Below are 26,438 nucleotides of genomic sequence, written 5' to 3'. Positions count from 1 at the left end.
ATACACACAGTATTATTTGTGTAAGTAGGCTAAATGAATTGTAATCGGTAAGCAGCCCCCCGCCCCCAGGAAAAAAAAAAAAAAAAAAACTTTGGAAGGGCGAGGTCTGGGCAACACCCATCTGAACATTGCATCCCTCCCACATACTTCTTTCACTGGCTATTTGTGTGAACCTTTTGAGCGTTGATTGGAGCACACACCTATAATTAGGTTGTCAGTCGAAACTTTTTTCTTTTTTAAGATAACCCCCCCAAAAAAGTGTTTTATTTGTGCATAGTTCTTAGTTTCAGTGATTTATCTGTAGAGCGCGTGCCTGTTGTGAATATTCGTTTTCTCGTAGCTTTATATGTTAACGAGGAATATATATATGTATTTTTAGACGGAACCGACATTTGGGACATTTTATTTTAGATTACCTTCACTGTTTTAATTATTTTAGTTAGGCAGAAAGCAATGTTGTCCCTGAGGGTTGTCGTTTTCGCCAGCCTGGCTTTTGTACTAGCGGCACAAGGTAAGAATTTGGATTTGTGATTGAATGCATTATGTATTTTAGTTTTTAATCTTCTTTTGAACGATGTTCTTTAAACAAAAGAAAGGTGGTAAGGATTTGTTTTTGACACACTTTTTTTTTTTTCTTCTTGCATTAATTGGCGGATTTCTCCCCAACATTAAAGCGCCTTACCCTATCTCAATGTGGTGTTCTTTACATAATTACAAGGCAAACAAGATCTCGTCAGTAAGGAAATACTTTTACATGTTCATATTGTGTTGCAAAATATAATTTAACCATGTCCAGCGCAAGTTTTATTTTTGTTTGTCTGTTTTCTGTTTGAACTGAAAAAGGTCTTCTCTGTGCAGACCTGGCTTTTTGTTAAGTTTGCTTTATCATACCATTTGCTGCGTCACACAAATCTCATATTTCGGTGTAGGTGGAGGCATCAGCTTATATTCTTATTTACATACCCCAGAAACAATGGTTTGCGGCTTTTCTACTGTAGTGACATTGGCCTGTTCACAAAGCAAACGCTTAATGTATGAAACATTTCTTGACTGCTGAAAAAGTCATTTTCATGTAAAGATACATTAAGGTTTCGATATGGTACATGTCAATACATGCAGTTAGGATTATTTGTTTAAAAGGAAGAACTTCAATAGGGGGAGCATGTACAGTATTTCTGACAATTAAAACCAATAAACCGTAAAACTTCCATTAAACGCCACTGGCGTTTATTTACAGTATTTGCTAGCAAACCGGGCGAATATCGGAGACCGGCGATTATTTAAGACAGTAGCGAAGTTCATGCTGTCATTGAGAAGCCACTAACACACAACCTTGTTGCAACATCGTAACTCAATTTAAACATCCCAGCAAGGTTGTGTGTTAGTGGGGAACCAAGTAACAGTTTTGTTTTATAACAAAATTACATTGTGTATACCCTCAAGTATAAAACGAAAGTATACAGTCTTTTATGTGCACTGGTTAAGGATACGGTTTGCACAACGTTGGAAAATGAACAAGCAGAAGCACGAATATTTGTATTAAATGGAATTGGATCTATTATTATTATTATTATTATTATTATTATTATTATTATTATTATTATTATTATTATTAAGTTAAATCCACTAAGACAGCCCTGTAGATACCAGAATACAGGCGTGTTGGCTACGCTTACAGCACAATAGGCCTAATACAAACTTATAAAATGTTTTTAAAAATGATTAAGCAATAAGTATCATCAGAAACATTTTATTGTTTAATCTCAAACTTGTAAATTGTTAATGCAACAAAATACGTTAAAATATACCTACTTTGCCGCCTTTCAGCAAACACGTAATTAACACAAGAACCTAAAGTTTACAAAGGAGAGGAGGTCATTCGGCTCATCTTTGGTTGTTTAGTAGCTTATTGATCCCATAATCTCATCAAGCAGCTTCAACAAGGATCCCAGAGTGTCAGCTTCAGCAACATTACTGGGGAGTTGGTTCCAGACCCTCAATTCTCTGTGTAAAAAAATGCCTCCTATTTTCTGTTCTGAATGCCCCTTTATCTAATATCCATTTGAATGTCCCTTTATCGAATATCCATTTGTGACCCCTGGTCCTTGTTTATTTTTTTCAGGCGCCCCCCTATGTCACGAGTTACGTTTTTGTGAATAGAACATTTTCTAAGTCATTATTTAATTAAAGTGTGGGAACAGTTTTAAGATACCCATTAACGGTTTTAAAAAAAGGGTATTTCATTGGGGCCCTGTGCATACCTGTTTATAAACAATGTAGCCTAAAAAAAAAAAAAAAGCTACAGACGTGCTCAAATTTGTTGGTACCCTTACAGCTCATTGAAATAATGCTTCATTCCTCCTGAAAAGTAATGAAATTAAAAGCTATTTTATCATGTATACTTGCATGCCTTTGGTATGTCATAGAATAAAGCAAAGAAGCTGTGAAAAGAGATGAATTATTGCTTATTCTACAAAGATATTCTAAAATGGCCTGGACACATTTGTTGGTACCCCTTAGAAAAGATAATAAATTGGATTATAGTGATATTTCAAACTAATTAGTTTCTTTAATTAGTATCACATGTCTCCAATCTTGTAATCAGTCATTCAGCCTATTTAAATGGAGAAAAGTAGTCACTGTGCTGTTTGGTATCATTGTGTGCACCACACTGAACATGGACCAGAGAAAGCAAAGGAGAGAGTTGTCTGAGGAGATCAGAAAGAAAATAATAGACAAGCATGGTAAAGGTAAAGGCTACGAGACCATCTCCAAGCAGCTTGATGTTCCTGTGACAACAGTTGCAAATATTAAGAAGTTTAAGGTCCATGGAACTGTAGCCAACTTCCCTGGGCGCGGCCGCAAGAGGAAAATTGACCCCAGATTGAACAGAAGGATAGTGCAAATGGTAGAAAAAGAACCAAGGATAACTGCCAAAGAGAAACAAGCTGAACTCCAAGGTGAAGGTACGTCAGTTTCTGATTGCACCATCTGTCGCTTTTTGAGCGAAAGTGGGCTCCATGGAAGAAGACCCAGGAGGACTCCACATTTGAAAGAAAAACATAAAGCCAGACTGGAATTTGCTAAAATGCATATTGACAAGCCACAATCCTTCTGGGAGAATGTCCTTTGGACAGATGAGTCAAAACTGGAGCTTTTTGGCAAGTCACATCAGCTCTATGTTCACAGACGAAAAAATGAAGCTTTCAAAGAAAAGAACACCATACCTACAGTGAAACATGGAGGAGGCTCGGTTATGTTTTGGGGCTGCTTTGCTGCGCCTGGCACAGGGTGCCTTGGATCTGTGCAGGGCACAATGAAATCTCAAGACTATCAAGGCATTCTGGAGCGAAACGTACTGCCCAGTATCAGAAAGCTCTCTGTCGCAGGTCATGGGTCCTCCAACAGGATAATGACCCAAAACACACAGCTAAAAGCACCCAAGAATGGATAAGAACAAAACATTGGACTATTCTGAAGTGGCCTTCTATGAGTCCTGATCTGAATCCTATCGAACATCTATGGAAAGAGCTGAAACTTGCAGTCTGGAGAAGGCACCCATCAAACCTGAGACAGCTGGAGCAGTTTGCTCAGGAAGAGTGTGCCAAACTACCTGTTAACAGGTGCAGAAGTCTCATTGAGAGCTACAGAAAACGTTTGATTGCAGTGATTGCCTCTAAAGGTTGTGCAACAAAATATTAGGTTAGCAGTCCCATCATTTTTGTTCATGCCATTTTCATTTGTTTTATTATTTACAATATTATGTTGAATAAAAAATCAAAAGCAAAGTGATTTCTATTAAATATGGAATAAACAATGGCGGATGCCAATTACTTTTGTCAGTTTCAAGTTATTTCAGAGAAAACTGTGCATTCTTCGTTTTTTGTGGAGGGGTACCAACAAATTTGAGCACGTCTGTATAGAAACATATGTTGTAATTGAACTTCGAAAGAAATGCATGTGTTATGTATTATAATCAGTGAAGTAGTTAAGTCTCCCCCCTCACTTGTGAGCATGATAGGTTTTTTGTCAGGGAATTTAGGACCACATAATTAACTGAGGACTAACTTCACCTAATAAGACTACTGTCTTGAATTACAAGTGTGGTAGTGGTTATACTGACTATTAAATCGTGTGTATAGGCCCAGCATGTTTCAATAATGTGTTAGTAATTTGCTTAAGGGTGGTAGGCTTATCCAACAGCTGTTGTAGGTACCAAAAGTAGCAGATTTATTTATTTATTTTAAGATTAGGTTGATTTTATATGCAAGCCCATTAAGTTACGACCACAACAAAATTCAACTGGTTTAATAAAGTGGACATTGTAAAAATGCAAACAGTCATTTGAATTTGACCTGTTGGTCCATTTATGATACAGGAACTGACCTTGCATACATTTTGTATCTCGGTCTTCAAATTTGAAGTGCTGCAGGATTTAAATTTGGAAGTTCAGATGAGTAGATTTCTAGCCATTTTACATTCCAGTGAAGAACTTTCAAGTACTTGCCCTGGGCTCTCCCCTCACAGAAAATGTGTGTTTGTATAATATAACCAGGTCTTGACTTATGAACATTTTTTGGGTACATTTAGCAGAAAAAGAAGCAAGTAGATGAACCAAGACTGTTGTGATTTATTATACCCTGTACACAGGCTTGTTTGTGCTTTATGTAACAAGATGGAGTTTTCCATCTGCTGTACAGTGGCTCGTTCTCCTGGGGAAGGGTAAAGAATGAAACTATATTAAGAAATGTATGTGGAAAGTTTACAGGTTTGAGCCAGAGACCATTATTTTTGTTTAGCTGCACAATAGTAACGGTGTGAATTTGATACTGGCACTATTTTATTTGCTATAAGAACTTTGGTGTCAATCGTCAAGATGTGAGTGATTCACATAGGCTAATGTTAAAAGCGTATAGAAATCAAGCTGAGATCCACCATGTTGACACATTTCTTAATTTTAACCCACTTGTCAGTGCTGTGGCTCAAGCCTATAACTATTATACACAATGAATGCAAAAACAAGTCATTGTTTTGTGTAAAATGGCTAATGTGCTGGAAATGCCACTGTACTGTGTATTTGAAATGTGTTTAGTTTACAGTAATTTTAAAATCTTTCCCACAGCTTCAGCTCCTGACTGTTTTAAAGTTGTTATTTTGTTGCCTGTCGGTCTGCACCACCACTAATAGTTTACTGCTGACTGGAAAGTATGATGCATGCAGGGCTGAAACCATTTACAGACGCTTGAGCCAAAGAGTGGGAAGCGCATGACTCCACCCTTTACAATGATTCACCAACTTCACAATGATACACCAACTAAACTGATGTATACCTATAGTACAAAACTAACAGGAACTAATACTTTTTAGGATCCACGATTTAACAATGGACAAATGTTCACGTTACATCTTGTTCAAAGTGTAGGATGCTGAGAATCACAGTAAACACAATGACGATTGCACAATAAATCAAATGGGAAATTGTTCACTTTTTGGATTGTTAGAACAGTATCCCATATTTTAGTATGCACTATGTTCTGTAATAACCTAAAATTAACTGCTCAAGTAATGAATAACCTACTGTATTTAAGCAGATTTGCTGTCCTAGGAGTTTCATTGCTTAGGAAATGACTAAAATGCAAAATGTACATTAGACTCTTTTTAATCCAGACCCTGGGCCTGAATCTGAACCTCAGTTGTATAGTAGGAAGTATATACATTTGATTATCCATGCAGGTGAATTTAAACTTTTATAGTAACCTGCCTATGTACTGCTAGCATGTGGAAGGAGAGCTCTGTTTTGATGTATGTGTTATATGTGTTATGGCAGAAAACAGGTTTACAGCAGCACTTTTAGAATACTAGTTATGTTGACCATTAGATGGTGGAAATAAAATTGGTATGCCTCATTGTACCTTATTTGTACAGTATTGTATTGCGTTCGTTAACTGGTATCTAATGTGTAGGTTAGTGATCATATCATCGTGCATAAAAATTCTTCTGGTGCTTTTTTTCTATAGGCGGATCCTTGACTTAAGAATTAACTTTAAAGAATTAAATAATCTTTACCGATGTGTTATGAAAATGCTTAAATGGCACACAGCCGCTTTAAATTCAGTGCCTGGGCACCGATGAAGCGATCTCTCTTCCTTGTTGTGTCAAGGCAATAATAAACTGTGGAAATCCATTTTTTTTCTGCGCCTTCAAGCAGTGTTGCCAATTTAAGCAAATTTCTCGCCAAATCTAGTGACTTTAAATGAAATCCAGTAATGCCCGCTCCATTTGAAAACGCAAGGAACTTCAATGCAGCATTTGCTTAGCAACAGGCTCAACAACCACGAAGCTAACCACGGAGATATTGGGGGTTCATGTGTAGCCTGTATGCCTTTAAGAAGGCATGATGGGATATCGGCTGAAACCTTGTCCGCTGATTTACAGATGCTTAAGTGCAGAGAGGTGCTTTATATTAACAGCAGAATACTCTGTTTCCTGCAGCAGTTGTGATGGTGACCAAACGTGTGCGAGTACTGTTGTGTAAAAACAAAAAAAAACTGTTGTGCGTTAACAAAATGCCCTGAAAACTTAACATAGAGAATAATTAACATAGATTTTTTTTTTGTGAACTCCAGTAAACCTACGTTATTAGCCAGTAAAATCACAGAGTGCCTAAATAAAGCTTTGAGTCCTACAAACATATATATTTTTTGTCTGTTCTTCTATAGCAATTTGTAATTTAATTGCGCAGTAGCCTAGATTCTCTAGTTGGATGATGAGCTGATGCATCTTGCCAAAGAAGCAAGCACGGTCATTTTAAGACATTGCCACAATAAAAAAACAGTAATGTAGCATGACTTTTGTACTAAACCAGGGCCAGCTGTTGCAGGGGAAAAAAGTTTATTTCTCAAATTGACCCAAAAGGTGAAAAAAGAATGCATAGAAATACTTGAGACTGTAATTAAGCAATTTACTGCTGAGAATAAAAAAGCTAAATATTTGGAGAATTACAAATGAAATGCACTGCAGCTTACTTGACTGCAGTAAAATAAACATTCACTAAATTTAGATCTCATTGGGCTAATGAAAATATCCAAGATACAAGACAATGTGCTTGCTGTGTTGCATTTAATGTTGGAATAGCAGAATGAACACTCTGCAATTTAAACCTTGTTTTTACTGAAAAATAAACTGTGAAATGTAATCGTAAGAGCTGTCTGTTATAGTACATGCTGTTGGACCATGACTTGTCTAATGCTGTTCCCCATATCACAACTGTACACAATTAAAGGTGCGGTCACCAATTCCACACACATTTTCAGGCAGTCTTGTATTGCAGTTTGATGCTCCAAAAGTACATTTGTCTTGTTGATTCTGCCTACTGTGAGTAGTGCTGAAGTAAAACTCCTTCATTACACTAATGGAGTACTTTGTTGGGCACTACAAGCAGACCACTACTAGTCTAGCACATGCTTAAACCATCAAATACACAAGCAACCCATTCCTGTTAAATTCAGTTTCACAATACCATTGACCCTTTCTTAATTAATCTCTAACCTTACTAAGCATATGGTTTTGTTTTTCTGCCTGGAGAAGTGTACAGGACTTTAGAGGATGTACTGTAGGAAGTGTGTGAATGTTTGCTTATGTTACAGCAATGTTATTGTATGTTGTAACAGGTGCTTGCTATTCCTGGATGTTGGTCCACCTGCCACACAATACAAAACAATTGTCGGCCTCTGCTTGTGAGCCTACACAGAACCCTTGTGTTTTTTTGCTAATGTACAGATTTTGGTCAGTTGGCTTGTTTTAATGCCCTGTGGATATGAGCCCATGTACAGTACCTGTACCACACTTGTGAAACCAGAATCTGCTTGAACGGAGAAAACATGAGATGGGGTGTGCATGTGTAGCATAGAGGAAGCTGGGCACTAACTGGTTACCACAAATGCTGCAAGAGAGCATCTTAACCACAGCATGAAAGAGCCAGGCTCCTTTTTACATAAAAACCCTGCATGTCAGTGTGTTTTTGAGGAAGTCTCTTGACTGCGGTCTGCCATATTTGTAAATTCTGCTTTACAAATTCAACTTGCTTATCACGAAGATGTACAAGAGTAGACCAACAATGATTTGTGTGCTGGTGTCTGGTAAAGCCATTGCTTTTGAGGCCTGGATTTTAAACAAAGTAGTCCTAAGGATATTCACTTTAATAAACAAGCATAAAGGGTCACAAACAGTATAAGATAATTAAAGATATTGTTGAAGACTTAAGCACCTGTTTTTAAAACTGACATTTGTATTCTAACCCTGTTTTGAAAGGAACTTCAGAATGTAGTACCCCTGGCCTCGTGCCAAGTTGTTTTTGCCTTCCTCCCCCCCCATTTCTTTGTTTTGCATCAATGGGGAATGGTGTTGTTGGAGATGCCAGAATATTTGTCTGACTCACCAGTTTCTGCTTTAGATGAGACTTGTTTTTGCATTACACAGAGGTTGTGTTTCCTGGCAAACAATGAAGTCAAGTTTATTCTACTGAGCTTTATGATCAAGAAATTTTAAATCACTCCAAATGTGTATTATTGTTGTATCTTGTTTGTGTGGTATTGCAGTTTAGGGTTTAATTTTGAATGAAATTGTGTCAATGGCAAAAAAAAATAAATGGTGATATCATGGGTGTAAGATTTCCATCTGCAGATGGAATTCCATCAAAATGGCCTCTCCCAGTGCCAAAAAATACAGGTTTTGGGGGGGTGGGTGTATTTTATCGTGGAGGGTTTAAGTTCAACACCAACTCTAAATAAAATGTTTGCTGTTAAGCACTAGTAATAATATGAAGCAGTGGTATTTCAAAATAACAAAAGCATGTTTTTACTTTAGTGAAGTAGGTGATGATTCATTCAATCAAACCAAGTAGGAATTTGCTTCAGTCGTTCAAGATATTTTTCAAGTCAGGTAAGCTTATTTGTGTATCAAACGACAATAGTCGCAGTACTTTTGCAGCCAGTGTCAAAGTATTTTTATTTATTACACTCCCGTCATTCTGCGCATTGTCAGCCTTTGCTAAAGGACTTTGGGAAGGAAGCATTAGTCTACAGGACCTACAGTATACATAGTAACATTTTGAGATTGCATTGCCTTGCAGTATATTTAATGATTTATACGGTACTTGAATACAAGTCTCCTAAGGATCAGTTGGTCAGTACAATTTAGTTCCAGCATGAAATAAGTCTTGCACGTAGAATCTACATTATCATATCTAGTTGCTGTATCCTGTTTGTTGTGTGACTGGCAGGGTTTGGAACATATTTATAAGTTGACTCATACAGGAATATATTGTCTTTGACAGTTACCCAGCAACTATGTAATAAGACAGAACATGTCCAATAAAAAAGAAACTGTGCCAACCAGCACGCCAGACGCAAAGAACTGGGGTGGAGGTGAAACAACGTGGTGGCTCTCTAGTCCATTTAATGAACAATAAGGCTGGGGCGATTTCCTAATTTTTCACTATTGATGTATCATTCTCCAAAAAAGCAGATGCAGTGATCATTAACTTTATGAAAGGGTAAAAAAAAGAGAATCAAACGCAGTAATACATGTGGAGCTGTGGATTACTGTGTGACATTGCTAGTAAAACTATTATGCATATTAAATTGATTAAATCCGTTTATACATATAGTAATTCAACATTTTTTTCCCCTTTTTCGTGTTGGTTTGTACCAGTTGTTTAAATCTATACAGAGTAACAACCAAGCAAGAGAAAACAAAAATGATTTAAAAAAGTTATCACTGTCCACAGCAGTTTAGTAACAAGTGTTGTCCATGGCTTATATTTGAATTGTGTTAAGGAACATGATAGTGTCCACATTTTGTTTTAATTTAAGCGATGACTGGCACTTTGTCTTACTTTAAAAAATAATTGTCAAACATCAGAAAGCATTGTAGCTCGTTCGATACGGTATTTGTAATTCTAGCACAACTCTTAACTTGCTCTGTTACTTTGAAGACTCCTGCACAGATCCAATCCCACCAGTAAACAGGGGGTGGGGCAGGGGGGAGAAGGTGAGCTCAATCACATGCAGATTCAGTGAGTCAGACCTGAGGGGAGCAGAGAAGCTCTGCACTTAATGCAAAAAATAAATGCAGATTCCAAATTAATAAAAATAAAAACTCTTTTGCTTAAACCCTTTACATAAAAAGATGCACAGGATTGCCTATCGATAGTTGTCAAACGATAAGATTTGATGCATCGCTTCAGCCTTAATTCTTTTCTTTCGAACACTGCTGCTGTAGTTAACTTTTTGACATGGTGAACTGGTATAGGCTATAACTGATTCAACTTTTCTGCCATAAATGGAAAGCATTCTAATTTTCATGAAAAAAATAATGTAGTATTTGGATAAAGTACTTGCACTATTTTTTTTCTAAGAAATCCATTACAGTAAATGGAATTCTGTTTTGACCCGCCATCTTGTTCATGGGAGATTAGTGCAGGTGTGATGTTGGATAATGGATGCAGATACTGTTTAAGTGTGGGTGGAGGGGATGGGGTGCACTTTAAGATCTAATAGATTTATGATGATGGTCAGGGATTTCTTCATTGTGGCATCATCCTAAAGTAGTGGCTCAAAGCTGACATGTTTTTGCATGCAATGACAGTTGACATTTAACCTTGAATTCTGAAACTGGAACTAAAGCAGGTACAATTGGTTGCTAGTGTAATTTTGGCTAAATATCTATTTTACTGGATTAGCAGACTACAGTATATACTACTGTAGCTCTGCATTACAAGCGCTGCCTCCACCACGGTAGTGACTTTATATTTGCAGTTAGATACAGTACTCTGTATGCTAAATGTGTTGACCATGACATGATATGAATTATTAATGTTTATATCCACATGTCTTAATGTTTATATCCACATTTATTTTGTTTTCTTTGTTCCATTACTGGCATTGTCCAGTAAAAATGAACCCTTTCACTACTGTTTTAACCTCTGGACATGCAGTACTATGTAGATGTGTTGTTTTTTTTTGTGCATAAAAACTCCCATTTCTACATTCTTACTAGCCTGTTTTTTTGTTTTCAGATTTTGATCTTTCTGATGCTCTCGATGATGCAGGTATGTATTAACATATTTGGGTCCTAACTGGTTTCTAAACATGACAAGTAAGACATTACAGTAGGACAAACCCTTTACTAAAGAATGTTGGTTCAAGATTTTTTGTTTTTAGGCAGAATACATTTATATATTTGATAACTGGTCAGTACAGTTTCTCGTAAGAGATGCTTTGTTATTACATCATACCTAAGCACAGGTATGATACTACAATTGGGGTGGTGGTTCATGTCCCAGCAATTAAGGTAATGGACATAAATGATGCATCATGGCCAAGTACTGGTTTCAAATGTGGTGTACTTGCTTTGTCTTTCAGTCCCCACAAAACCTCCCATCAAACCTGCAGTTGAAAAGCCAAAGGAGCCTTCAAATGGTAATTGAATAATTTAAATTACTTTTCACCTTGTATTCCATGGTCCAAAAAACCCTACACCTCTTTTGGGGAATTTGATGTATGTATGTATGTGCAGTATAAACAACCATTATGCAACTTCACCCTTTAAGTCTTCCAATAATGTAAATATAATAAGCTTGTCGATCGTGATATGGGATGAGAAACTGAAAAGAAGCCACAACATTTTGACTTGCAACCTAGGAGCACTAAACAAATCAATTCCCTTCTGCTTTTTAATCAGTTTCAACACATCATTGATCAAATTACTTAAATTGAAGTTGCTGTCAGTCAATTAAATTGGCTTTAAATGAAAGCAGTTGAACAATCGCAACAATTACCGTAAAAAACGCATGTCGATTTAAAAAAAACTGAATAGTTTCTATTAGCAGTTTAAAATGATAAATTGTCATTAATGGAATGAAATGTTGCAAACAAGGGTTATTTTGAAACTAAATCTATTTCTTTATGTATTGGTGCTGAGCATGTATGAAATTAAATTGTTAAAAAAAAAAAAAAAAAAGTGACGTTTTCCTAAAGTCTGAAGCAGTGGCGGAGGAACAGAAAGATGGGCCCAGGTGCAGGTTTTTTACGCCACGCTTGTGTTTTGGAGGCATATATTAGGAATTAAATTTAAATTGGCATTGAAACACTAATTGACCCAACCCTGCTATTGAGTATATTGCAATTTAAACAGTTTTCTTTATTTTCTAGAACTGGACCTTGGGGATGCCCTTGGTGGAGGAGGTAACGTGCTAGATTTCTGAACTAGTCATCTGTATGGTGAATGTAAAAACTGTAGGTTTAATTGGTGTTACATTTTTTTATATACATAGAAACATACCCAAAGCCTACAAAGCCAGCTGCCAAGCCTGCCCCACGTGACAAAGGCAACTCAGGTAATGTGTTGCTCTGCTTTAGTGAAGTCCTTATTAAAACACTATCTGTATAGAAGGAAAGGTCTCTAGCGACCGCTCCCTGTAGAGAGTTTTCCCTCAAAGGTCCTGTTTATAAAAAGCTGTTAGTATTGCAGCAGGAGCTCATTCAGAGCTCTATTTGATGGCAAGAAAATGGTTCATATCATTCTTATTGTCCTGAGGGGCTACTCTGTATGTTGTACAATAAAATGATTTTCTAAAGGTGAAACTTCAATGAAATATTTTTATACCAAGTATGTCACAGTTGTTCATTTAAAAACAATTTTGTTGACCTACATGTAGCCATGGTGCTTTTTTGGTCAAGTATCATGATAGAAAATCTCTATCTGTCGCGTGGAAGCCTCCTGATTCAATGATGTAGTTTGTCCCATAAAATTTAAATGTGTGTTGAATTAAATGCATTTCTTTAATTTTATAGACTTCGACTTGTCTGACGCTCTTGGTGGAGGAGGTAAACATGATGTGCACTAAACATTAACACGTACAATATGAGAGTTCACTTGAGGTTTGAGCAAGGTTGATATGCACAATTAATACATTGGGTGCTCCGGACTTGCAGAAAGCACAGATCTATGTTGCAGGTATAATTTACAGACATGCTCAAATTTGTTGGTACCCTTACAGCTCATTGAAATAATGCTTCATTCCTCCTGAAAAGTGATGAAATTAAAAGCTATTTTACCATGTATACTTGCTTGCCTTTGGTATGTCATAGAATAAAGCAAAGAAGCTGTGAAGAGATGAATTATTGCTTATTCTACAAAGATATTCTAAAATGGCCACATTTGTTGATATCCCTTAAAGATAATTGGATTATAGTGATATTTCAAACTAATTAGTTTCTTTAATTAGTATCACACATGTCTCCAATCTTGTAATCACTCATTCAGCCTATTTAAATGGAGAAAAGTAGTCACTGTGCTGTTTGGTATCATTGTGTGCACCACACTGAACATGGACCAGAGAAAGCAAAGGAGACAGTTGTCTGAGGAGATCTGTAGCCAACCTCCCTGGGCGCGGCCGCAAGAGGAAAATCGACCCCAGAGTGAACAGAAGGATAGTGCAAATGGTAGAAAAAGAACCAAGGATAACTGCCAAAGAGATACAAGCTGAACTCCCAGGTGAAGGTACGTCAGTTTCTGATCGTACCATCTGTCGCTTTTTGAGCGAAAGTGGGCTCCATGGAAGAAGACCCAGGAGGACTCCACTTTTGAAAGAAAAACTTAAAGCCAGACTGGAATTTGCTAAAATGCATATTGACAAGCCACAATCCTTCTGGGAGAATGTCCTTTGGACAGATGAGTCAAAACTGGAGCTTTTTGGCAAGTCACATCAGCTCTGTTCACAGACGAAAAAATGAAGCTTTCAAAGAAAAGAACACCATACCTACAGTGAAACATGGAGGAGGCTCGGTTATGTTTTGGGGCTGCTTTGCTGCGCCTGGCACAGGGTGCCTTGAATCTGTGCAGGGTACAATGAAATCTCAAAACTATCAAGGCATTCTGGGGCGAAACGTACTTCCCAGTGTCAGAAAGCTCTGTCTCAGTCGCAGGTCATGGGTCCTCCAACAGGATAATGACCCAAAACACACAGCTAAAAGCACCCAAGAATGGATAAGAACAAAACATTGGACTATTCTGAAGTGGCCTTCTGAGTCGTGATCTGAATCCTATCGAACATCTATGGAAAGAGCTGAAACTTGCAGTCTGGAGAAGTCACCCATCAAACCTGAGACAGCTGGAGCAGTTTGCTCAGGAAGAGTGTGCCAAACTACCTGTTAACAGGTGCAGAAGTCTCATTGAGAGCTACAGAAAACGTTTGATTGCAGTGATTGCCTCTAAAGGTTGTGCAACAAAATATTAGGTTAGCGGTCCCATCATTTTTGTCCATGCCATTTTCATTTTTTATAATTTACAATATTATGTTGAATAAAAAATCAAAAGCAAAGTCTGATTTCTATTAAATATGGAATAAACAATGGTGGATGCCAATTACTTTTGTCAGTTTCAAGTTATTTCAGAGAACTGTGCATTCTTCGTTTTTTGTGGAGGGGTACCAACAAATTTGAGCACGTCTGTACATACTATTGATCTGGAGAAGGGGGGGGGGGGGGGGTTAACTGAAGGTGCCTGTACACATTTAATGTCGCATTTAGAGATTTGCATGTATCTAAAGCCTTTTTTTTAAAAAAGATACCAAGTTGTAGTAGTATTAGTATTATTATTATTATTATTATTATTATTTTTTTTTTTTTTTTCTTGGACACCCTTACAATTGCATCTAGTTTTCAGTAGATTCCACATGCTTTCATAGCACTGATGGTAATGACTGCTTGATTCTAGAATGGATAGCATAAATGTTACCAAATTACTTTGTTTCATTTCATTTGTCAGATTCCAAGCCAAAAGATCCAGACCGAAAGCCTGTGCCAGGTGGCACCAACACAGGTTCAGGTAAACTCTTTCCAGTAAAACCAGTAGTAAAGAAGGAGTTCTTATCTTTATATATGTGTGTATATATATATATATATATATATATATATATATATATATATATATATATATATATATATATATATATATATATATATATATATAAAATAATGTGTAAACATGTAAGACATACAGTTGTTGAACATTGAGATTTTTGGTGTGTGTTTTGTCTTTGTTTAATGAATTCACCTTTGTTGATTGTTATAGCCTATATTTTGAAGTCAATACAACAAATAGTCTCAAGTACAGCAACAACCAATACATCATTCCTCTGGTTTTCCTATTTCTGCCTCTGCTGCTTTTAGTGCTGTACTAGTGTCCTTGAAGACCCAGACCAGTTATTAAATGGATGAAGGTGGGGATCATAATGCCCTACTGTATCTAGAGAGCTGCTTTTCCAAATGAGATGAAACTTGATTAGAAAATGTACTAAAAGGTGCATACAGTGGATTTAATTCATTGTAATTTTTACTCCTTTATTGATACTGGCATCCCTGCTGGGGGATATAGGAGGTGGGCACATGCACATCCATGTGTATCTGGTGCAGTGTTGTCCAATAGAAATTTCTGACTAGCCACGTGCTTTAATTTGAGTAGAAAATGCTTTGCATACACTTGCACAATACAGGTAAATGTATTTCAACACTATTATAAAAAAAAAAGCAGTTGACTTAATCCGCGTGATTGCTGATTAATGTTGAGTCAATAATAGAACACAGCTTGTAGCGGCAATTTTTAAAACCAGATGTTCACCCTCAGTCAGATCATTTTCAGCACAGAAGCCCTCTGTCATGTTTCCGCTTTGCAGCATCAGCAGATCCAGCTCGTCCACAGGAACAATGTTGTATGGAGAAAGGGAGCTGTCGGTCGTGGTCAGCTCGACTAATCAGAATAACTGCTCCAGGCCAGCAGAGGAAAGCAAGGCCAACCAATAACTAGCAGCTCCAAGGTGCCGGAATCTGGCATTTTCACCTGTTTGGAGGATTTTTACACACACAACTTGGGCGAGCGACAATGCCATTTTAGCAGATAACCTAGGAAATAAAGAACACAACTATCAAAAAACACTTGCATGCGCTGCTTTTTGTCTTGCAGTTTTACCAACAAACGCACAGAGGTCAAAGTACACATGCATACGCTGTGCAAGCATTGAAATGCCTGATGACAGTGTCCATTACTCATTTATTTACTAATCAAAAATGGATTCAAAATTCACAAGTGTCTAACATATTGGACAACCCTGATCTAGAGCAATGGTGCCCCGGGGGCGTGTGACTGACTAAAGAGGCAGTTCTGTACATTTTTTAAATAAATATACATGATGGCTAATTAATCAAAGTTCTTGTCTTTCAAGTGAGATGTTAGCGTACTGTAGGCCTTGTAGAACCAAAGAAACTGTTTGAAGTGGCGAGTGTCAGTAAAACTGCAGTGAACAGAGCCGAAATGGTGGCTTCCATGTATCTGGCGCAAAGTGTGAAAAATAAAAATTATAAATAAAAACCACTAATATTACCAGGTGTGTTTTCCTGGGTTTAACCCTTTCGGGACCAAGCATTCTTCAGTGGGATGCTCCCCCAGGCATTTTTTGGCTGGGGGATTCTGCTTGTGTATTCTGCTTGGAGATACATGTGTGAAAACGTATTCTGTGACGCGAAGACTTTACAATACTTACTGATAGTTTTGTTGAACAATATTGATGTTTGGGCAAATTTACAAGACTGTTTCGCCTGAGTGATTGCAATGACATAATACATGTTTGTTCTCAGGGTCTTTATTAGCAGCAAAATGTATGCTAAGAAAAGGTGATGTCATAGAAAGTTTGTGCACCGCTGATCCAGAGAACCACTTTTCCAGTTGACAATTGTTTAGTGTATGGAAGTATTGTATGCAATTGTTATACAGTAGTTAATGCATTTTAGCATATACAAGTCTTTGTGTGGCAAATAAAAAAATCGTATTTGGAATGTTAATCTATTGCAATGGGCTAATGTTGGGCTTCATTTACAAAACACTTAGTTTATCTGTCTATTAAATATGTCTTGCAGGTGGAAACTTTGATCTGGATGACCTGAAAGATGCTGTTGACGGTGGTTACAATCCAGATGAGAACAAAGGAAGAAGTGCAGGTATGATGTGGGCTTTACTTTTGATGTCATGGGTCGCATAAGGCCAAACCATTTTTGTCAATGGCTCTATCTGGCTCGGCACTAACAAGGTTCTGTGAAACGGCTGCTAATGCTTTAGTGAGGTATACACAATACTAATATGTGTGTTGTAGCAAGCTGTATGGAGTTACAGAAAAGATTTGATGTGTGTTCTCTGTATTGCTGACAACCTCAGTTTTACTGACAGCGAAGTGATCCCCTTGATTTTACATTATGTAATTGCCACTTGAACAGCAGCACAACTTGACAGACAGCTGATGAACGACAGTTTTAAAACAAACGGAACATGCATACAGTATAGAGTTATTCATTAATTTCTTTCTTTGAAATGATTTGTCAACATATCTTGCATGCAAATAAACCAGCAAGTAATTCGCACTCATAGAACCTTGATGTCCTCTCTCTGCTGTTTTGGTTTTTATTTTTAAAGAATTACTTATTTTTTAGGTGGCTCTTCAGATACCAACGTAGGTGGAGATGTTCAAGGTAACCTAATTTACTTTTTTTTTAAAAAAATAACTTCTGACTAGACTATTTCCTTGTACCTAAAAACTACTTTGACATTTATTGCATTTGTCACACCTTTACCAGAAAAATGCTGGTACTTAATTTCAATTAAAACATGTGCTTTTAAAAATGATATAGCATGCCACGTAAAATCTTGTGTAAGCTGACAAGAGCAAAACTAAATTGTACTTGCATTCTGAACTATATGGGCATTTGGAAATTAGTCAATCTCTGGAATTGTATTCTGTTTTAAGAAAATAGTTATTTTTAGATTTAAATTAAGCTTTGATTTTTAAGTAGAGAACAAAACATTTACTTCGGCATAAGGGTTTGGATTTAATGTGTAAATGTATTGGTTACTATTGAATGAAATTGCTAGACAAAGTAACATCTGTAAATAGTGTATTGTCTTCCTACATCAGAAGGATGGTTAAGCCTAGGACACACTGCCTAATGAGAGAGGGAATACATGCATGTCTAAAGTCATATGCGCTTTTCACGTCTTCTAACAAAAGTTGTAGATATTGGTACTGCCATAAACTGTTTTCACCCTATTGCCGTTGTACTTTATGCATCCAGGGCAGGTCAGACATCGGGGGGGGGGGGGGGGGGGGGCATTGGGAGAGAATCACAAATTGTGTGTTCCGTTCCTGCGATTTATCGGGCAGTGTGTGATGCCTGCTTGCAAAGATTTTTTGCGACACAGCCTCCTCCATTGAGATGCAATGATCACATTGGGCAGTTTGTTCTGGGCTTTAGTGTTACACATGGTCTACTGTACTTGTCTCCTTTTACAATGCTAGGCAATCATGTCTGGAGTGCAGACATTTGTGGAGGCATGTCAAAGCCCCTAAAGTGGATTAGATTTAGTAATAACTCATTCTTGTTGACAGAGCACATTCTGTGATGGCTATTTCAAATTAATTTGTTATTCAGTAAGACTTTAGTAAACGGGTTCAGATTCTTTATTTGGGGTTTCTTCACTGAAATATTAGGGAAGGTTTTGTTGGCTGCTATTGCAGATGCCAAGTCTACTATGGGGGGGAAAACAATGAAAGTACATTTGGAGATTCATACCACAATCTAAAACTTCACTACACTTATTTTCTATTCCAGACAACCCATGGAAAGAGCTCCTGGAGCTACTATGTGCTAATATGCCAGAGCACGTCCTAATCTGGATAAAGAATTTACAACAAGTTGTTGAGCCTTTGAAAAAACATCTCTTGGAGATACTCAATGTTGTCATTAATTAATGTGACAGTCCTTTTCAATTCATTGAATGCATAGGAGGCCAACTGTCACTTAAATTTAATATTCTGGAAGCTGTACATTTTTACCACAACTTTTTGTGAAATGTTGTGGATATTGGGGTGGGCCTCCTTGTTAAATTGTGGGTGTAGCAGGGAACTCTAGATTGTCCTATTCCAGTTATTCTTCTCTTTTTTTAGAATACAAAGCACAGCTTTAATCTAGTGTGCACACATTTGTGGTTCAGGTTTACCTTTTTGTGTTCTGTAACAAGTGTCTGGTAATTTGTTCAGAGGAAACAGATCAGGTATATTTAAAGGTTAGTATCCTGGGTTTAGCAGGGTTTTTTAGCAGGTCTAATTTTTTATATTTACAAGACTCCTGTTGCAAAACTAGTTTTGTAAAAGTATCCTGAGGCATTCTGTGTATTTAGAAGTTACTTTGCTGATGTCACGACCACATGGCAAGAAATCTGCTTCAAAAAGTATTTTAGCACCAAAATTGCAATTGAAATACCACCTAGAGACACAGAAATCCACATATATTTGTAGTAATGTGTTTATCAAACATCTTACTTGAGATTTAGAAATATTACCTTTTTTAAGCATGTTAAGTCAAGGTTTTCTCCAGGACTTTTCAGCTGGGCAAGCTGCCCGGCTAAGTGACTGTCGCCGCCAACAACTCGGATCCGCCCGTCTTGCAGATGTTACTGTGCCTTTAACAATAAGGATTGATTGTGCTGGTAGCCGACTAGATCACTTGCATGTGCTGGCTTGAATAAAAAAAAAAAAGTTGGAACATGACCGCTAAATGTGGAAATTTACCAAACCTCTTGTTTTTAGTGAACATGGTCCCCTCCAGTCAGTTCCCCTCTCTCTAGTTGCCATGATGGATGTTTTGGTTTCTATCAAGAAGCTGGGTAATGTAAGGGGTGGGACATTATGAAAAGGAACAGTGGTTACAGTGGCAATTAATTGCTATAGCATTTTTACTTTGAGTCTCCTGCTATTGCATTCCAAAGAGAAATTATGAATAGAGATTTCATGTTACTCATAAAACGAAATCTCAAACTGGTTCATGTCACTAAATCCAGTAAATGCTACTTTTACTCTAACAGTTCTCAATTGTATATGTGCTTTTAAATGGCGGCACTGCATTTTTTAAAGTCTTTATATCTACACTGAAGCTGCATCCACACTGGACAGAGCGACGCAAGCGAAGTCGCTGAATGTCAATCCACACCAGATGCGACATGGAAACAATCCAAGAGACTGGAAATAAATGCACCAAGGCATTGTCTGTCTTCTGGATGTCTTTGTACTCATTTAATTTGCAATCATATGGTAATGGATACTGCTGTACCGCATATAAACTGTCGTCCATGATTAACTTTTTTTTTCAGGCATGACGTATTTTGAGGCGTGTGTTAAGGATGTTAACCTTTCTTCTGATTGGTCAGTTTCATTCCAGTTGCGAAACAAAAAAAAAAGGTTCTATTTTAGCGACGCGACATTCAAAAAGTGACGTTGCTCGCTGCTGGTGTGGATACACCCATTTGACTGCAGTGACTTACAGATTATTTGCTTGCATCCAGTGTGGATGCAGCTTAAACCTAATTTTGGTGGTTTGAAGACAATAATTGATGGCTTTTTTATTTTTTTATAATTGTGACTGGTCATAGATCTGTCCTTTTTACAGTAACATTTGACGTGTATTGGTAAATGTGACCTTTTGTTTCAGGTAAATGCTTTTAAAGAAACAGATTTGTAGTTATTTCCTATTCTGATTTGGTTTTGGATTAAAAGAGAATCCCTCTTGTAAAATGTCTAAAAGTGAATAAAATTACTTTTCAAAGGGGCATTAGTTTTTTAAATGTATTTTGTGAATGGGTTGTACACCGTACAATAAATGTATCCTAGTAAAATAAAATATTTTTTCCCCCTGAAAGACTGTCCATTTGTTTTATTTGTTTAAGTTCAATTCAAGGACTGTTCTGTTTAAGTGTGTTTGCTAAGCTTGATGTAGAAGTGGTGTTGCGAGAGTGAGTGTATGTGTGTGATATATATATATATATATATATAATGTGTGTGTATGTGTATATATATGTATGTGTGTATATATATGTATATGTATATGTATGTATATATATATATATATATATGTATATGTATGTGTATGTATATATATATGTATATATATATATATGTATATATATAATATATATATATATATATATATATATATATATACATATAATGTGTTGATTGTACTTGGCTGGTGGAGAGCATCTTAAAACATGCATCTGGCTTCTATGTGTTGCAAATCCAAATCCTTGAGTCATCAAATGGCATGCCTTGATTATTGAAATTGCGCTACATATTTTCAGCAGTCTTTTTTTTGAAGTACAGAACACCCTAATATGCCTATATAAAAATCCAAACCCTTGTGTGGTAGTGATTAGAGAGTCAAATATAACTTCAGTGAAATAACTGTTACAACATTGCCCAAGTTATTTTTTTGTTTTACTTTAAGTGCAGTATTTTGACAGCACTCTTTCTTTACCTAGAAGCTGGATCGGGCCAACTTGCTGGCATTATTAGTGCTGTGGGAATGGCTGTAGTTGGGGCTGCATCAAGCTACTTCGCTTACCAGAAGAAAAAGCTGTGCTTCAAAGTCCAAGGAGGTAAGTATGACGAGAGCTCTGTGAAAAGCTTCTCTACATACTGTTGAAGTGGTTTTATATACCTAGATTTCTGTATGCTTGAAGGGCTGCTTTTGTTTTTGGAACAGAGTAACAAGAGTTGCATGTGCATTATATTCTAGATATAATTTGGAGCTTCGTGCATGCGCCGAACGGTGACCTCATCGCCAGTAAACACTCCAGGGTTTGCATGCAACCCATTTGGAATATTGATCTCAATAGAACACAAATGGGTGGAAAACTTGTCTATTCAGAGTACCTTAACCATTTTATGTTCGTAAGTTTGTTAGAAAAAAATAAATAAATTGATGCAAACTTAGAATGATAGTAAATGCATTGTGATTTAGGTTCATAATTATCTTGACTTGTCTTTCAACAGAAACAGCACATATGTTACACATGCAAAAAAATAGCAAAACAAATGTCATGCGTTTTTCAGGTGGTGCAGAGAATGTGAATCGGAACAACCAACATGGAAACCAGTCCGACCCTCAGCGTAAGAATCTGTTGAATTTGACTACCAAACACTTTTACTTCCAAAATGTTCACATACAGTACAGTAGTTCACGGATTCTGTTTAAAAAAGGCATTCTAACTTTGTTTTACATAAAATAATTCAAGGTGAAACCAGTTCCTCAGATTTGTGTTTTTGAAGGAATGGACATTTTGTGATAATTGTATAAGCTTAATGGTGTAGGACTATTTCATGGCAAAACATTTGCTTATTTCACAGTCTAAAATGGGTACTTAACCCTCTGCAGTCCATTTATTAAGTGCACGTCAGGTCTAATTAATTTTCACACGAGCAGTTAATTTTAGACACTCTGTTTAAAAGTGTTTTTTTCCCACAGTCAAACAGGTTTAAATGGCCCTGCATATCAACAAAGCACTCACTAGGCATCTCCAGCCCCGCCCCACCCTTTCGTTCGCTATCGCTTTCACCTATGTAAGAAATAAAATAAAAATAATAGTCGTACATACCGATCAATCATCTCCGGATCACTCGTTTTATCACCAAACTCCCCAATAATGCGATCCAAGTCATTATTTTATTACTATAACATCTGAAAAAAGCTCTGCAAATGTCTGATAGTCTCTGTGCGCTGACAATGGATGGCAAAGGGTTAAATAGTTTTGTGGACCGTTGGTGAACCAGAATCAGGAGCACATGTGGGCAAACAATTTGCCCACCTATGTGATTAGCAACTGTGTTTTTATTGCCCACCCGTCTGCGCACATATGTGTTAAGTAGGGCCCATTATGTATTGAAGCAAATAGTTTCATCACATTCAGAATGTATGATTCTCTTACTATAAAAACAAATGTTCCTACCTATTTAAATGCTTGCCTGGAAAACAGTAAATGCTGAATTATTAAACAAAATGAAAACAAATAAATGTAAAGAAAATAAGACATCTTTTAGTATGAATATTTCTCATCTTTTATGCAGCTGGTGTCTTTTTTTTCTTTTTCTTTTTGAAGACATTTTAAAGAAATAGTGCTATGTTCAATCATTCACTGGAAGCTAACTAAACTGGCTGCCAGGTTCCTAAATACATTGTAACAGGTAGTGTGTCATTAAGGGCAAATGTTTGCTGAATTTAAGTGATGAAAAAAATATGTATAATTGTTCAGAAATGGGGAATTTTTACTGGGAATGCACATTACATGCCAATAGATTCAAGAAATACAGCCTTAATCATATTGGATCAGGCCTCAATCAGTTTAATATTGGACCAGGCCTGAGTGTCAGTCTGTGTTTTGTTTTTCATAGAGCTTTGGGTGTTTTTTCAGACCTTGTAAAATGTAATTTTTGAAATGTCCTGCTCTCCTTCTGTACTTTAAGATATGGTTTCCTTCCTTCCTTTTCTCCAAGAGCCCTTTACATAACATTTGTCCTTTTTGAAATAAAATACTAGGTGAAGGAAACACATCGATGGTCTCATCAATGCTGTCTTGTTCCTTAAGAATGCACTTTTAGGAGTACAGAGATTTGGTGTTAAAGGAGCATTAACCAAAAATCAATTATCTTGCTTATGATTTGGTAATATGCTATACATTGGGGCATCAATTTTTAAGGAAATCTTTGTAATTACATTAATAAAAACAAAACAAAAAATTAACCAAAATAAGTCTAATTTAGGCCTATCACATGGCCTGACTAAACCTCACTTCCGAAGCCATGTTTTGTTTATTTCCATAAGTTTTTACCCACAAAGACCTGCCTTTGTACTTTACTTACTATCTTCGCAAGGCTGGATACGGTATGTGTGTGGCACAAGCTTGCAAATCGGGCAGACTTGATGATAAGATCATTGGAGGTGGCCTTGCTAGCAGTAAGTTGTCCAACTTCCTAGCTAAAAGTGATGGATGAAGTTGATGTGTCTTACAAGAATGTTCTAGTTTGGATTTGTTTTATTTTGTGTTTTAACTTTTCTTATGTCTCCTCTATTTTCAGTTTTTAGCAATCTCCTGAAACAATCGGCATAACCCTTTTATGCAAACATCTACATGAAGAATGAAGCCTGCTGTACATCAAATACCTTTCTGAATCATCTGTATTTCCTTCAGTTTGCTAAACACATTGAATTTGCTAATTTAACATTTTGAAAGGTTGCTATTTTGAGGGCAACAACTAAATTCTATCCTGGGGTCTTTGCACAAGGAGTTAGTATTTTGTTTGTTTTTAAAGTCATTCAGTAACTAAGCTGTGCTTAAATGGCTTTACAAACCATGCTTGGCTGTAATGCACAATTTGATTTTATATGCTGTAAAAAAGATTGCAGACAGAAATTTGCAGTGCAAGATGCTATGGACTTCCTCAGACATGAAATCAGTTTACAGTTAAACTCAAGGCTTGAATGGATTCTATTGATTTATTACTTATTATATTTTAAATTAGTGTATCTGCGCCCTTCATTAATTGAACCATCTAGTGTACAAGGCTGCATTTATTAAGACATAAATTTACAATTTTAGGCTGAAATTTGGTTTTATTAATTGGTATATTTGTTAATTAGTCAAACCCTTCATTACAGAAAACACTAGTCAAATATGGCACTGTTGCATTTTGTCATGTAGATACTTAAGCATGCAAAACAGTTTTCTAAAGATTCTGACACTGTTTTTTATTTAGTAATTCAGTAAGTGCAAGATTGATGCAACTGTAACACTCGCTTCCATAGAATCTATGTCTAGTTAACTGCAATACAAAATGGACTTTCATTCTTTTAATATTGAATTATTTGGATACATTAGTTGCTTTCATTTTTTATACTGGAAAGGCAAATACATTTTTTGTTTGTTTTTAAATTTTCTTGACATTTTAAATCTGCATACAGCAGAGAGAATGGGGACATTTCTTGACTTCTGTGCTTTTTGTAATTTTAGAAAGTGGTGTGTATCCATTTTTTAAAACCAACTTGGCTAAATGTGTGTTTTTTTTTCTGAGCTACTAGGCTGTACATTTTAAAATATAAAATGCAAAGTTCCTTGTATACACTTTTTCCTTTGTTTGTGTTGAATGCAGCAGTATATATGCCTAATTTCATGTTTTGCTGTTAACACCCAATCCATACATCAGATTTTGACAAGAACTAGGGTTTATTAATGTGGTAAATGTGGCTGCATTTGAGCACAGTTGTAATGCTGCAATCCTTGAACCTGGTTTTAAAAAGAAAAAATATCACCAGAACTGTTTTAGCTGGAATCTTGCACTATTTTGTTGACTTTAACTAAATAAAGTTGTGCCTTTTTTTGTAGTCCTGTTTCTGTGATCTTTTTGTTTTACAATTAACTTCTCCTGGGTTTTTAAACTTGTAGAATAAAAAAAAATGTAAGAGTGCATACTATAGTTTTTAAATATATGCATTCATCCATATTTAGATTTAAATGAATGGCAAGATATTTCCAACAGGTTCTGAAGAAGATGCATACAGCACTTTCTATTCGAAATGCTTGAACCAATATCTACCTGTGCTAGCATTTTATGTTTAACATGAGGTTTACGTTAAGCCTGAAGCAGTGTTGCAGGTTAGGGTTGCCTTGCCTGAAGACCTTGTTCAGCTCCCTTGAAATGGGTCTTATTGTGAAATGTGAGTTATCATTTATGCTGTATTACTGTATGTCAGTTTGGTATTTCATTCTTCTGTAAGGCTGCCTTTGGGGAAAAATCTGCATTTGAAAGTAATGTATTGATGCCATTAAACTTAACTGAGAATTATAGAATGCATGTTGGTGCCACATTATCTCAGTTTAGTACAGAACACAATGTAGTTTAAGATGTAGTCAACACCCATTTTGGGAACATCAATTTTAAGATTTGTTTTAGATATGATTTTCTGAACCCAGTTTTTTTTTTTTTTTTTTTTTTTTTTGTTTTTTCTTTGCATGGATGCTGCTACTCGAGATTTATGTCCTTAAACACTGACATAATTAAATCTAATTGAGCATCATATTGGTGAATTTGCTCAGTTACTCTTTTAATATGCCTAAAACAAATCTTAGTGAGATTTGCCATTTGAATCTGCCTAATAGTCAATGTAATCCCCTCATGCCAGATACCGGCCGGTACTGACAGTTCACTGGATTGCATTTAGTAGTGTGACTAAAAGCTGCCGGAGATGGGTGGGGTCTGTTCGTGTTTCACAGCCTATAATAGAGAGAGTTATTGATGTTTACCTTAAAAACTCAAAGGTTATAAACACAAAAGCAAGGACAGATTGAAAGGTTTAGTGTTTCTAGGATTGCACTGTACTGTAGGTCATAGTTTTATTGTGTCTCTTGAATATCTGCGCCAGAGAATAATTAACTGGTAAATTATAGTAGAGGATTAGTACAGTATTTAGCTATCCCTCATAGCCAACATACAACCAGATTTTCAACTC

The 26,438-nt window shown here is 36.5% G+C and overlaps 1 protein-coding gene across 2 annotated transcripts; it reads left to right on the top strand.

The window, feature by feature from the left end:
- The first annotated feature begins 209 nt into the window (after positions 1-209).
- Positions 210-25,313, top strand: LOC117407505 (CD99 antigen). 2 transcript variants are annotated; one of them, XM_034012616.3, is made up of 12 exons: positions 219-511; positions 11,078-11,110; positions 11,424-11,480; positions 12,213-12,245; positions 12,335-12,397; positions 12,855-12,887; positions 14,830-14,889; positions 16,974-17,054; positions 17,541-17,579; positions 21,418-21,534; positions 21,992-22,048; positions 24,011-25,313. In XM_034012616.3, the coding sequence occupies exons 1-12, from the start codon at positions 454-456 to the stop codon at positions 24,040-24,042; spliced, it is 663 nt and encodes a 220-aa protein (XP_033868507.1). In that variant the 5' UTR covers positions 219-453; the 3' UTR covers positions 24,043-25,313. The 2 variants fall into 2 exon arrangements, with proteins under 2 accessions (XP_033868509.2, XP_033868507.1); XM_034012618.3 differs by lacking the exons at positions 21,418-21,534; positions 21,992-22,048; positions 24,011-25,313 and adding an exon at positions 18,717-20,798 and having other exon boundaries at positions 210-511.
- The last annotated feature ends 1,125 nt before the right edge of the window (positions 25,314-26,438 follow it).

This window comes from Acipenser ruthenus, chromosome 8 (assembly GCF_902713425.1).
Source record: "Acipenser ruthenus chromosome 8, fAciRut3.2 maternal haplotype, whole genome shotgun sequence".
NCBI lineage: Eukaryota > Metazoa > Chordata > Actinopteri > Acipenseriformes > Acipenseridae > Acipenser > Acipenser ruthenus.
Note: the sequence above shows the minus strand (reverse complement) of the source record. Positions and strands in the feature narration are given on the sequence as shown.